Source organism: Sus scrofa, chromosome 1 (genome assembly GCF_054392235.1).
Source record: "Sus scrofa isolate SSC_HxYL_T2T_F1_AM1 chromosome 1, Sscrofa_HxYL_maternal_Yorkshire_Landrace_v2.0, whole genome shotgun sequence".
NCBI lineage: Eukaryota > Metazoa > Chordata > Mammalia > Artiodactyla > Suidae > Sus > Sus scrofa.
In genome coordinates this window covers 175118504-175132576 of record NC_139383.1, presented here as the reverse complement: position 1 = coordinate 175132576, position 14073 = coordinate 175118504, and the positions used below count along the sequence as shown (strand labels likewise).

General features: G+C 44.2%; 1 protein-coding gene across 6 annotated transcripts in view; it reads right to left on the bottom strand.

The window, feature by feature from the left end:
• Positions 1-13847, bottom strand: part of DIS3L (DIS3 like exosome 3'-5' exoribonuclease) — a 41769-nt gene extending 27922 nt beyond the window's left edge. For 5 of the 6 annotated variants that reach the window (XR_014817137.1, XR_014817152.1, XR_014817148.1 and 2 more), the window contains exons 1-3: positions 13601-13847; positions 12143-12296; positions 1856-1984 (exon numbers count right to left, since the gene is read on the bottom strand). Coding sequence is in view for 2 of the 6 variants with exons in the window: in XM_021100270.2 (XP_020955929.1) it covers positions 1856-1984; positions 12143-12296; positions 13601-13739 (422 nt within the window). In the remaining 4 variants the exon portion in view is untranslated. Of the gene's footprint in view, positions 1-1855; positions 1985-12142; positions 12297-13065; positions 13572-13600 lie in introns of those variants that run through there. The other variant, XM_084978825.1, reaches the window with a different exon arrangement.
• Between the last annotated feature and the right edge of the window lie 226 nt (positions 13848-14073).

Sequence of the window (14073 nt, the reverse complement as noted above, 5' to 3'; positions counted from 1 at the left end):
GCTCCGATTCAACCCCTAGCCTGGGAACCTCCATATGCCCCGGGAGCGGCCCAAGAAATAGCAACAACAACAACAACAACAAAAGACAAAAAGACAAAAAAAAAAAAAAAAAATTTCTTCTATTTCTTGATATGTCCTGGACTCTGTGGGGCTCTGCCACCTTTACACAGTTTTTAATTGGAGGGCTGAGCCACACAAGCTAAATCGTGAGAGGCCTAAAAGATGAAGAAGAAAAACTAGGCTGCAAGTAGCTGAAGATCATAACCCAGTAATATGCCGGATATGGCACCATGTAAAATGTCTGAAAATCCTTCCACAAAGAATCGGAATTGCAAAATGGAGCTTAAGTCTGGAGACATGTGTTCAAGAATGGATCATGTTTCCAATGAAGTGCATAAACTTGGGAGAGTCAATCTCTGTAGGCATTTGTTTTTCTTTCTGCAAATAAAGATGCTACATAAGGTTCCTTTAGTTCTAGAAGTTAAAAAAGTTGCTCGAGTACCTACAACGTGGAAGCTGTGTAGTTAGTAAGTGTGAGTACTCGTACATGACCTGATAGGGAAAAGATCTGTTTTTCCCTTTTTGGTACTGAGCCCTATGGGAATGTGGGTCCTATTAAAGACTTAGTAATATCAGTGCTTACTTTGCTTTAGAGAATTTAAATATTTACTGGCTATACAGACAACAAATTACAAGAAAAAAAATATTCTGTATGGATAAGACATTTTACTTTATTTAATTTTTTGTTTTTTAGGGCTGGACTCATGGCATATGGAAATTCCCAGGCTAGGGGTTGAGTGGAAGCTGCAGCTGCTGGCCTACGTCACAGCCACAGTAACATAGGATTCAAGCTGAGTCTGTGACCTAAACCATAGCTCATGGCAACGCCAGATCCCTGAGACCCACTGAGCAAGGCCGGGGATCGAACCCATATCCTCATGGATTACTAGTAGGGTTTGTTTCTGCTGCACTACAACAGGAACTCCCAAGACATTTTAAAGCTTAAGGTCTCTTTTGCCTTGTACAGAAACGTGTAGCAGAGGCTATGGGTGCCCAGCACCTGCACCCTAAACCCAACTCTGACTTGAGCTGCAGCTGGGTGGTAGTTATCCCTCCTCAAGGCCCCACTGACTGAGTTAATGCCCTGGGGAATAGCCTTCAGCTACAGGGGTAACCAACTAAAAATGCCCTCTCCTCCACCCTTGGAGGTGACTTCTGAGGTGAACTCTACATGGCTTCTTAGAGGTTCCAAGCAGACTGAATCTCAGCCTCTCATGTCAGTAACACACTCTTTACTGCTTTCGCTCCTTCTCTATCTCACGCTCCCCATTTCCTTACTCTTGCTTTTGGGAATTGCTTCTTGTGTAAACAACTCACCCCTCAGATCCTTGCTTCAGGCTCTGCTTTTAGGGGGATCTCATCTACAAGGCTAGACTTCTGAAAACTGCTTTACTAGAATTAATCTACTGGTTTCAGTTCAATAAGACTGGTTGGGATATTAAAGCAACTTACAGCAGAAAAACTGAGATGATCTTAGTTTAAAAGCAGGAGATCTCCCTGTCTCATATACCTACACACAAGTGTTAGAGCTATGACTTCTGGATCACTGGAATGATCCACCTAGCTGTTAGAAGTTTGGGGCACCTATATCTCTCTAATTACAATTTCGAAAATATATCAACTATGGATTCAAAGGACATATTTAAACATTGACACATTAAGCATTTTGGTATTAATCATGGTTTTAGAATAACTGTCGGTTTGTTCCAGCACAGCATTTAGACCAACACCCAAATAGCCCATGATAAAGAAATGAAAGATGATCATGTGAAAACCCAGCTAGTCAGTACCATACCTGCTCTGCCACTTTTCCATGGACTCCCCTCTTTCCCGAGGGAGATAGCAGGACTGCTGGAATTCATTAGCAAAGAGAACGCAATCATGACGTGCATCCTTCAGGAGATTTCGCAATTTGTTATACTGTCTGTAATGCAGAGGAGAAGAATAAATCTAACACAGCAGGTACTCATCTCCTGCCAGCGCTCGCTAAGGTTCAAAAAAGATGGGGTATTTCAGAGCAAAAGATTGATTATTTAAAACCTGGCAAACATTTATTTATATTGGCCTTAGTGTGTGTAGCTGTGTCTCGGTTTTGCTTGCTAGAATGTGCTTAGGTAGAGCTTCATTAATTACTTTGTGGATCAATTAAACTTCTCTACTCCTCCTTCCCTTTCTGAGACTTCTGGTTATTTATGATGTAATTATACGGCCCTGCCCCACATAGCCCCTTCGTCAAAGGCTCACAGAGGACAGGGAGGCACATAGAACTTAGTCTTTATTTCTGTACTGCGCATTGTTCTATAAATGGCATCAGGCATTAATATGTTTTACTTTTTGCTGGCAGCCCTAGAAAAGGACATGTAAGGTAAGTTTGGGAATCTATCTGTGAATTTTATTTATGCAGCCACCTCATTGACAAGAATGACATCTAGCTTCATCTGTCAGACAACTAACAGAAAGTTTTTAAGATTTTTTTTTTCCCCATCAGGAGATCTTTCCAATAATGTTAGCCAAAGCAAATAAAATATGAAGTCTCATATGGGTCAGTTTCTAAGAAGGTGCTTTTCAATTGTCTAGGTAATATGAAATACATAATATTCACAATTACTTTAAAGGCGGTCAATTGTTTATTTTAAAAATGGATTGATATTAAACCAGATGTTAAATTAACATATAAATTATCCAAGGTAGATGACTGGCATTTAATATAATAAAATTTATGCCCTTTCATTCCCACCTCCAGCCTTTCACCATGGATATTTAAAAATGAGTCTTTCCATTAAAGCAAAGGCAGAACTCTCTAACTTACCCTTTCTAAATAAATGCTAACTACCAATACCTTTGTTGTTTCAACACTTCATTGGAAAAGAACAAACACTGATTTTACTTTCTTAGTAATTCTAATTTTGAGCCACCTGAAAAGAGAATCATCGAATAAAGCAACTTACAAAATGTCCTAATAATCAAAGGGAGTAAGTTTCATTTCTGTGAATGGCAGCTTTTCTCAACAGAATTCCACTTGTGCAAATAAAAGCTCCCCCCACCCCAAAAATGCCTAGAACACATTCCCAAGCCAGGGATCGAACCCGTGCCACAGTAGCAACCCCAGCCTTGGCAATAACAATGCTGAAGGCTAAAACCGCTGCGCTTCAAGAGAACTCCCATACGTGAATTTTTTAAAAAGAGCACTTTTTTGGAGTTCTTGCTGTGGCGCAACAGGATTGGTGGGTCTCTGGAGCAGTGAGACACAGGTTCAGTCCCTGGCCCAGCACAGTGGGTTAAGGATCCAGCATTGCCACAGCTACAGTATAGGTCACAGCTGCAGCTCAGATCTGATCCCTGGCTGGGGAACTCCATATGCTGCAGGGTGGGGTTGGGTGGGGGTCAGGGGTGGTGGTAAAAAAAGAGCACTTTTTTGTTGAGCAATAAAAAGATTCTAGGAGAGTCTTCATAAATGTCTGAAATTTATTATTTCAGAGAAAATACTGAAAAATATTGCTTATTTTTTATCTCTTCCAGTTTTTGTTCCCTTTATCTACACCCCTAATAAAGCACGTGAACTCAGTGCAAGTATTTGTTTACAAACTCCCTCCCTGACTCAACACCCACCAGTCAGCGGACGTGTGCTATACTGCTATGCTCCACTGAGTGCCCTCAGGGGACACCATCTAGACATTGCTAAGGCTGCCCTTCATCTGCAGCCATCCTGCTCACAGTGAACCCAACACAACCACCTGTTCCTTAAAAAAAATCAAAATTAGAACTACCATGTGACCCAGGAATTCACTTCTAGGTATAGACCTCGAAGATCTGAAAGCAGGGTCTTGAAGTGGTAGTGGTGCACCCATGTTCACAGCAACGTCACACATACTAGCTAGGAGGTGGAAGCAGCCCCCGTGTCCATTGAGAGGTGAATGGATAAACAAAATATGGCATATACATACCATGTAATACTACACAGCCTTAAAAGGGAAATTCTGACACATCTTACAACACGGATGGACCTTGAAGACATCATACTGAGTGAAATAAGCCAGCCACGAAAGGACAAATTTTTTTTTTTTTTTTTTTTTTTTTTTTTTTTTTTTTTTTTTTGTCTTTTTGCCTTTTCTAGAGCCGCTTCCCACGGCATATGGAGGTTCTCAGGCTAGGGGTCTAATCGGAGCTATAGCCACCGGCCTATGCCACAGCCACAGGAACTCAGGATCTGAGCCACATCTGCGACCTACACCACAGCTCATGGCAACGCCAGATCCTTAACCCACTGAGCAAGCCCAGGGATCGAACTCAAAACCTCATGGTTCCTAGTCGGATTCATTAACCACTGAGCCACAACGGGAACTCCGAAAGGACAAATATTGCATGATCCATGTATATAAGTTTCTTTAAGCAGTCAGATACATGGAGACAGAGGTAGAGCGGGTGGTTGCCATGGACCCCGGGGGGGAGGGGGAAATGTGGAATTAGTGCTTACTGGGCATAGAGTTTCAGTTTGGGAAGATGAAAAAAGGTCTGGAGATAGGTCATACAATAGTGTGAACATACTCAATGCCACCAAATTATACACTTAGGAATGGTTAAAATGGTAAATTTTATGTTATATATATATTATCTCAATTAAAAAAAATGGCAATGCTAATTGTCAAAGCAGAAGAAAACAAAAAAGTAGAACCACCCATTTCAGGGGATAAATGCCCTGAAAGGCAAAGTGCAAGGTGTGACAGGAACACGGGAGGGATGGGAAAGCCATCTGGGAGGAGATAACACCTGAGACCCGGAGGAGGCATAAGAGTCAGGTAGACAAAGGGCCCAAGGGAAGAGACAGTGGGGACTGACTGCTCAAGAGCACCTCTAGTACTTAACCCGCAGTAGGCACCCCATAAAAGTTTTCCACAGAATGAATGAACTCACAACCCTTTGTGACAAGAGTGATTCAAATACAAGATAATAATGTCCTGGGACAAACTCTGACATTTTCAGAACCCAGTTTGAAACTGGGTTCAGAACTCTTTTGCTAGGCTTCGAGTACATCACTGCATTGCTTAGCACACCTGGACTTTGAACCGGATTGGCTTCTCCAATCGGGTCCTCTCCAAATACGGATGTTTCACAAGCCAGATCCAGGAGGGTTCACCATCAAAAGAGAGTGATGACAATCCTTCCCAATGTTTAAAAAAATACATCACTTAGCAAAAAGAATCTTCACAATTTTAAGTTTCACTCCCATATATTTTCCTTAGACTTTTAGTGTGTGCTTCCATTTGTCAACTACCTATCAGCCAGATAAAACAAATGAACAAATGGCACAAGAATATTAATGGGGAAAGCATGAAACAAACAGCGAATCACTCCTGAGTGTGACAGTCAGGTTTGCTAGTAGGCATGTGGGCTTATGGTTATAATTTAATAGTGCATCCATACAATACGGTCGTATTTTTTGCTAGTCAGGGTTGGTGGTGCATACGATAGAACTAGATATATGAGTAGCCCGTATGGAGCCAGCAAAGAACATCATGGTGCCTTGAACAAGTGTGGCCTGAATGACAAGGGAACAGTATCTGATAGTTAAGTACAATAAAATTATCTGAAGTTTTAAAAATTCCAGGAGTTCTCGTCGTGGAACAGTGGTTAACGAACCCGACCAGGAACCATGAGGTTACGGGTTCGATCCCTGGCTTTGCTCAGTGGGTTAAGGATCTGGCATTGCCGTGAGCTGTGGTGTAGGTCGTAGACACAGCTCGGATCTGGTGCTGCTGTGGCTGTGGCTGGTGGCTACAGCTCCGATTAGACCCCTAGCCTGGGAACTTCCATAGGCCGCAGGTGTGGCCCTAAAAAAAGACAAAAAAAAAAAAAAAAAAAATCCAGTCTTATAGAAAAACCTGTTTCCCTGGACTGGCTAAGATGTTTTCCAAATTTCCAATATGTAAATGGTTCAAACAATTTCTTAGGAGGACAGCTAAGTTTACTTTCTCTAGACTGATTTTTTAAAAACTATTTTTATTCAAGGTGACCTTGCTACAGATACAACATCCCTTTCCCTTGCTGACTATACTCGCTGTGGAATAGAAGTGGGTTTCCCACAACCAGTTGGGAGATATACAAGGAAGTGAGTTCTGTACTCAATGTTGCACTTATTCAGTTTTTGCAGAATCTGGGTAGGGTTTCCTAGACTTAATTTCAGAGGCCCTTGAATTTTCTACAAGAATTTCAAGTTTCTATTTTCCATTTATATTAAGTGATATTCTTTTCTTTTTCTTTTTAGGTCTGCACCTGCAGCATATAGAAGTTCCCAGGCTAGGGGTGGAATTGGAGCTGCAGCTACTGGCCTATGCCACAGCCATAGCAATGCCAGATCTGAGCTGCATCTGTGACCTACCCCATAGCTCATGGAAACACTGGATTCTTAACCCATTGAGTTAGGCCAGGGATCGAACCTACATCCCATGGATACTAGTCAGATTATTAACCCACTGAGCCACAGTGGAAACTCGTATATTGAGTGATATAAAGATATATACATACTTTGTCTTTTTAGGGCTGCACCCGCAGCATATGGAGGTTCCCAGGCTAGGGGTCAAATTGGAGGTGTAGCTGCCGGCCTACACCATAGCCTTGGCAACACAGGATCCTTAACCCACTAAGCAAGGCCAGGGATCGAACCTTCGTCCTCATGGACACTAGTTGGGTTTGCTGACCACTGAGCCATGATAGGAACTCCTTGAGTGATATTCTTAAAACACTTTTTTTTTTTTTGGGCTGTGCCTACAACATTCAAAAGTTCTCAGGCCAGGGGTTGAACCTACACCACAGCAGTGACCTGAGCCACTGCAGTGACAACACTGGATACTTAACCTGCTGAGCTGCATGGATATTTTTCCTTAAAACATTTTTTTTTTTTTTTCCGGTCTTTTTGCCATTTCTTGGGCCACTCCTGGTGGCATATGGAGGTTTCCAGGCTAGGGGTTGAATCGGAGCTGTAGCCACCAGCCTATGCCAGAGCCACAGCAACGCAGGATCCGAGCCGCATCTGCCACTTACACCACAGTTCACGACAACGCCAGATCCCCAAACCAATAAGCAAGGGCAGGGACCAAACCCGCAACCTCATGGTTCCTAGCAGGATTTGTTAACCGCTGCGCCACAACAGGAACTCCCCTTAAAACATTTTTTTTTTTTTTTTAAACAAGTGGCCGCACCTGCGGCACATGGAAGTTCCCAGGCCAGGGGTCGAGCCACAGACACTGTAGAAGCAACGCCGAGTAGTTATGTTGTTAGCCACTATACCCTCAGTGCTAGCACAGTTTCTGGTACATAGAGTCTCTCAATAAATATGTATTTAATAAATACCTGAACACATGAATGAATGTGGTGGACAAGTCAGCTTTACAGGGCTATCTCATGAGCCCTCATTAAATAAGCATTTGAGGATTGTTAAGAGATGGCAGAATGTGTGATTATACTGAACAATTGAAAACGACATTTTTTCATACTGTTTTGTACAATATACTTATGAGACCAGGCATTTTCTGCATTGATAGTACTGAAATCAAAACACAAAATTAGGAATTCCCATCGTGGCTCAGTGGTTAACAAATCCGACTAGGAACCATGAGGTTGAGGGTTCGATCCCTGGGCTTGCTCAGTGGGTTAAGGATCCGGCATTGCCATGAGCTGTGGTGTAGGTTCCAGACACAGCTCGTACCTGGCATTGCTGTGGCTGTGGTGTAGGCTGGTGGCTACAGCTCCAATTGGACCCCTAGCCTGGGAACCTCCATATGCCGTGGGAGCGGCCCTAGAAAAGGCAAAAAAGACAAAACATAACAAAACACAAAATTATATTAAATACAAAACCTATAGATATAGAGGCAATGTCTTTCTAATGTTAAACTCAACTCTGGTAACTTTATTTCAGTAAAACAATGTCATCTGTCACATTCATGTTCATTTGTAGTTTTGTTTTTGTTTTTGGCTGCATCCACGGCATGTGGGAATTCCCAGGCCAGGGATCGAACCTGTGCCACAGCAGTGACCTGAACCACAGAAGTGAGAACACTCGATCCTTAATCTGCTGAGTCACTAGGGAATTTCCCAGTTTTCTTATTCTGTAGCTTTGTTTAATTTGAAAGTCTGGTTTGGGTTTAAGGTTGCATTAAGTACTTGGGTATGAAGATTTATGCCTAGATTTACATTTAAACATAGTTAAGTAACAATACAATAAAATAATTTAAATTAACACTGGATATTCATGAGAGTTTTTTCTTTTTCTTTATTTTTATATTTTTAGGGCTGCACCCATGGCATTTGGAAGTTCCCAGGCTAGGGGGTCTAATCAGAGCTGTAGCCTCCGGCCAACACCACAGCCACAGCATTGCGGGATCTGAGCCGCGTCTGTGACCTATACAACAGCTCATGGCAACACCAGATTCTTAACCCACTGAGCGAGGACAGGGATTGAACCCGCAACCTCATTGTTCCTAGTTGGATTCGTTTCCACTGTGCCACGATGGGAACTCCGTGGGAGTTTTTTTAGAAACAAAGTTGATAACATTTCTCATGCTGATAACACTGATGTATTGGGTGGGGATTTAGATCACGTTGACCTCTTAGATCCTCTGCAACTATAATATCCTATGATTCCAATCCTGTGTTATGTACTGAGAAATTGAGACTCTGAAGCTACACAGAAGGCGTTCTGGGGCGGGCGGGAAGTTCAAAGGAGAAAGAAAGGCATTTCAACCAGATAGTAGACCAGACCAGGTTTTTCAACTGACAAAGCTTTCCTTAACAATAACGTCCTATAAGCCTAACAAATAGAGTGAATTATTTATTAGCAACTCAAAAATCCCTAAAGAACTGAAAAACAAAACACAATGTCTCTCAACATTAAATAAAGCAAAGCACCAGAGATCCTCTGCTAGGCCACCTCTGGTTAAATATAAAAACTCAGGCGTTCCTGTCATGGTGCAATGGTTAACGAATCCGACTAGGAACCATGAGGTTATGGGTTCGATCCCTGGCCTTGCTCAGTGGGTTAAGGATCCTGTGCTGCTGTGGCTCTGGTGTAGGCCAGTGGCTACAGCTCCGATTAGACCCCTAGCCTGGGAACTCCACATGCCCTGGGAGCGGCCCTAGAAAAGACCAAAAAAAAAAAAAAAAAAAAAGACTTACGCTTAACACTTACGAAGGCCAAACTAATAAAACAAATCTACTGATCTTATATATTCAATGGTTATCCTCAACTCTAAAGTCAACTTTCAATATATGACACTTTCCAGGGCTTAGGTAATTTTGATCATTTAGCTGTTTCAACCCAAATACACCTGTTGGTCGATTAAGAGGTAAATAAACAAGTCCCAAACTTGCTGACTTCTTTTCCTGCCTCTTGTTTCTCTTCATTAAGTCTAGTCTCAAACACATTTCCTTCAAGGGCTTTTTATTTTTTTATTTTATTAAACTTTCTGTTAGTTTTTAAATTTTTTGGCTGAGCCTGTTGTATGTGGAAGTTCTCCAGGCCAGGGAGCCAACCTGAGACACAGCAGTGACAATGCCAGATCCTTTAACCTACTAAACTCCTTTCAAGGACTTTTTATTTTTATTTTTTTATTTTTATTATTTATTTATTTTTGGCTTTTTAAGGCTGCACCCGTAGCATATGAAGGTTTCTAGGCTAGAGGTCCAATCAGAGCTCTAGCTGCCAGCCTATGCCACAGCGACAGCAATGCAGGATCCAAGCCGTGTCTGTGACCTACACCATAGATCATGGCAACACTGGATTCTTTTTTTTTTTTTTTTGTCTTTTTGTCTTTTGTCTTTTTGTTGTTGTTGTTGTTGCTATTTCTTGGGCCGCTCCCGCGGCATATGGAGGTTCCCAGGCTAGGGGTTGAATCGGAGCTGTAGCCACCGGCCTATACCAGAGCCACAGCAACGTGGGATCCGAGCCGCGTCTGCAACCTACACCACAACTCACGGCAATGCCGGATCGTTAACCCACTGAGCAAGGCCAGGGATCGAACCCACAACCTCATGGTTCCTAGTCGGATTTGTTAACCACTGCGCCACGACGGGAACTCCCAAGGACTTTTTAAATCCATACACACCATGTTTCCTTTTTTTTTTTTTTTTTTTTTTTAGGGCCTCACCTATGGCATATGGAGGTTTCTAGGCTAGGGGTCCAACTGGAGCTGCCAGCCTACACCACAGCCACAGCAACACCAGATCTGAGCAGTATGTGCAACCTACACCACAGCTCCTGGTAACGCCAGGAATTGAACCCGCAACCTCATGGTTCCTAGTCGGATTGTTTCTGCTGCGCCCTGACAGGAACTCCCCCATGTTTACTTCTGCACTTCGCTTCGACCACATTAAATTATCTTCCATTTGTCCAAGGTATGTCATAATTACCTTCTTGTTTCTTTCTTTTTTTTTTTTTTGCTATTTCTTGGACCGCTCCCACGGCATATGGAGGTTCCCAGGCTAGGGGTCGAATCGGAGCTGTAGCCACCGGCCTATGCCAGAGCCACAGCAACGCAGGATCCAAGCCACGTCTGCAACCTACACCCCAGCTCACGGCAATGCCGGATCGTTAACCCACTGAGCAAGGGCAGGGATCGAACCCGCAACCTCATGGTTCCTAGTCGGATTCGTTAACCACTGTGCCACGTCGGGAACTCCACCTTCTTGTTTCTTGAGTCTAACCTCAACAAGGTAACAGTTTTGTGGAGAGAGGGACCGAGACTTCTTTTTATACTCCTGGAAGCCTGGAAGTAGGAGCTCAAAAAGTGCTCACCAAATGGGAAAACCAGGGTGTTATCCTGTGGGGCCCGGTCCATAACACCTCAGCCTTTGTTTTCACATTTAGCATATTCACAGACACTGTAAGGCAGTGGAAAACCAATAGTTTTCCATCAAGTTAACAACTTTTGAAATGTTCAGGAAGAAAGACATTTAAATTCCAATTCTTTACTTCTGAATGTCCCAGGAATTGGTTTTTAAAACAATCCTTAATATTAAAAATATTTTAGAAAACAGAAATTGAAAATGCTTGGCAGTATGTTAGCCACCTGAATAATAACAACAAATTGATTTTAGTAGCAGAAATTGAAATACGACACCTGGAGCAGCATTTAAACCTGGGTGTATATAAACGTCTATATCTTTGTGTCTGAACAAAATCAACTTCAAGCTCATATAAAAATATTCTATCTGAAAAACCTAGTTAATGCATATTTTTATGAACTCAGCATAAAATAAGGACAACTTAGCATTTTCATACACAAGTAAACACACTTCATCTTTTACTACCAAGATCTGAAGAAACCACAACATTTAAAAAAGGATAAACACATAATTTTTGCTTAACTTGGGTGTTAAGAGATTGGATGTGTAATTCTAATACACTATTTCCCTACAGTCTTCAAGTGCAAATCATCAATCGTTTCCCAATGTTAAAAGAAGGAAAACCATTTTTTTACTGTATTCATGTTTAAAAGGTGAACAACTGTTCTTCATTTAGATACAAGGCAAGCATTTTAGGCTGATTTCAATAAGAAATCCTTTTTTTTTAGCAAACACAGTTTCTATGGTTGCTGGTTATACTAGTAATCTAAAAATAAAAACAAGTTATTTCTGGTTTCACTGAATAAATCACCACCAGTACAATTTAACTCCACAATAAGGGAGCCTAAAATTTAAGAACACTTTCTTTTCCCCCAGGAGGAATAAAACGTAAGCTTCTGAAATAATGTATCTATAAATAAGAAGATTAAATAACACCCGTTTCCAACAAGAAATAAGCAATAGCTCTGCTACTTTAAAAATGCAAACCAAAAGCCAAGAATCTTAAATACCCACATCCTGGGGACACTGCAGTTTATTGATCTACAGTCGCATCTTTTGGCCAGGTGTTGAAGCAGAAATATAAAATAATGTTACTGCATTCCTCACTAGCAAAGAGAATGCCAAATTAGTTCAAAAAGTCCTTTCTGACAAAAATAATGAATTCCCCCCTCCTCTGCCACCAAGGGACCTTTTCTAAAGGGGAAAAAAAATCCTCTCTATAAATAAATAAATAAATAACAGATACCTCCGGCCTCTTTGATGTTGCACAGCTTGACAAGCAGTTTGCATGAAAATAATTCCCTTCAATTCAGGAAATTCAAGGATCTCGAGATAATCTTGCACAACTTTCCAATCTGGGATCATGTAATGAGTCACATCACTAGACAAGAGTTTTCCATCTGAAGCATAATTCAAAATGTGAGAGATTAGACGACGTTCGCAAACCTGGTTTATTTGGATGTCACTCCAGGTGTGCAAAACAACTCCCAATCTTAACTACACCGTGAAGTTTTCAAGACAAGACAAATCTACCTGGGTAGAGGCCAAACATTCAGGTAAATTCAGCACCTTCATTTTTTCTGAAGCTGTGATAAATAAAAGCTCAATGTGGTTTATGGTGTTGCCAGGGGTGTAGAAGACGACGGATTGAAAAAAAAACAACACACATGCAAGCAAGCAAATCTTCAGCATAACCTGAATATATCTCTGTGTTAACTCACTGCCCTACACTCCCATTCAAGTGGGGCTCCCCAAATATACATGTTAATCGCTGTTTAGGCACAGCCATTTCAAACTGGGTCTGTCTCAATCTTGTGAAGGTGCTCAGAAGTCTCCAAGAGCCAGAGAAATTGAATTGACTAGAAAAGATGCTCAGTGCAAGCAGGCACAGTGGTGGGATTTCCACCCAGCCCGTGGGTCCAAGGTGGATAGCCAAGTGGTAATTGAAATGTTCACCTTAACCATTAGCTAAGGATCCCAAATATTCGCTGAAAAGGACGACCACGCTCCTCTCCCACTTCAGGGAAGAGAACCAGGAACCTCCACCATTAAACTGGCCACCTGCGCGGCCTAGACATCATGTGGAGGAAGGCGTGGTGGAAGGCCCACCCCAACCCAATTTCCTCGTGACCTTCCGGTGCGCGGGCCCTGATGAGCCGCAAGTCTTACAGTGAAGAGGGCTCTCCACCGGATAACCTTCTGAGGCCTCGGTGCTGGCAGGTCAGAAAATGTGTGGGGAGCAAAGCAAAGAAATATACAATGAGCAGCGGCAGCGTCAGCTCCCCCCACCAGGCTCGCACAGCTGGGGGCCCCCAGCCCGGGACCTTCCCATTTCACCAGCGCGAGCTGGGGAGCAAGAGCCGCCCGGCTCCAGCGCCCCCAGGCTCAGAAAGCCCCAACCCCCGGCCTCTGCGCGGCGAGGGCGCTGGCCTCTCAGCCCTTCCATTTTCTGGGGCCGAACAGTCGGGAGTCGGTGTGGAAAGACCGGAAGCTTCCGGCCCCTCGTGCCCGACCCGCAGCCCGGCCCGGGGGTAAGCCTGGAGGCGGGAGGAGGCCCGAGGGCCTCGGACTCCGCGCCACCGCGGCCCCGCGCTCCGCCTCTGGGCCGCGCCCTTGAGCCTCAAGGCCGACGCTCTGCCGAACCCGTCCTGCCGCCCTAGCTCCCTCCCGGCCCCGACCGCCCGCGCTCCCGCCGGGCCCTGACCGTTGTGGCAGGAGGCGGGCTGAGGGCAGAGCGGGCTGTTGCAGGGCACGCTGGGCCGCAGGTAATGCTCCCGCACGATCCGCAGCGTCCGGCCCTGGAAGGTCTTCAGGAGCAGCACCTTCTCTCGCTTCTGCAGCATGGTGGTGACGCTCCCCGGGCAGAGCTCCGGGCTCCGGGAGGCCGCCCCGAACGAGCGGCCGGGAAGCCGCGGGCGCAGCGCTGCGCGGGCGGAGGCGAGGCCGAGGCTTCGGGCCCGCCCCCTCGGCCCCTCTTCGCGGGGCTCCCAGCCGGCCGGCCTTACTGGCGGCGGCCTGAGCCCTCTGGGCTCCGGAGGGAAACCGCCCTAATGGCCCGCGTCCCGGGTTGAGAGCAGGAGGCCCGCGGGGTGGGTGCTCCAGCCGGGCCCGCAGGCTCCCTCAACCCCGCCTCAGTTTCTCCCCTCCCTACAATCGTACTGGGGTGGAAATGCCTGG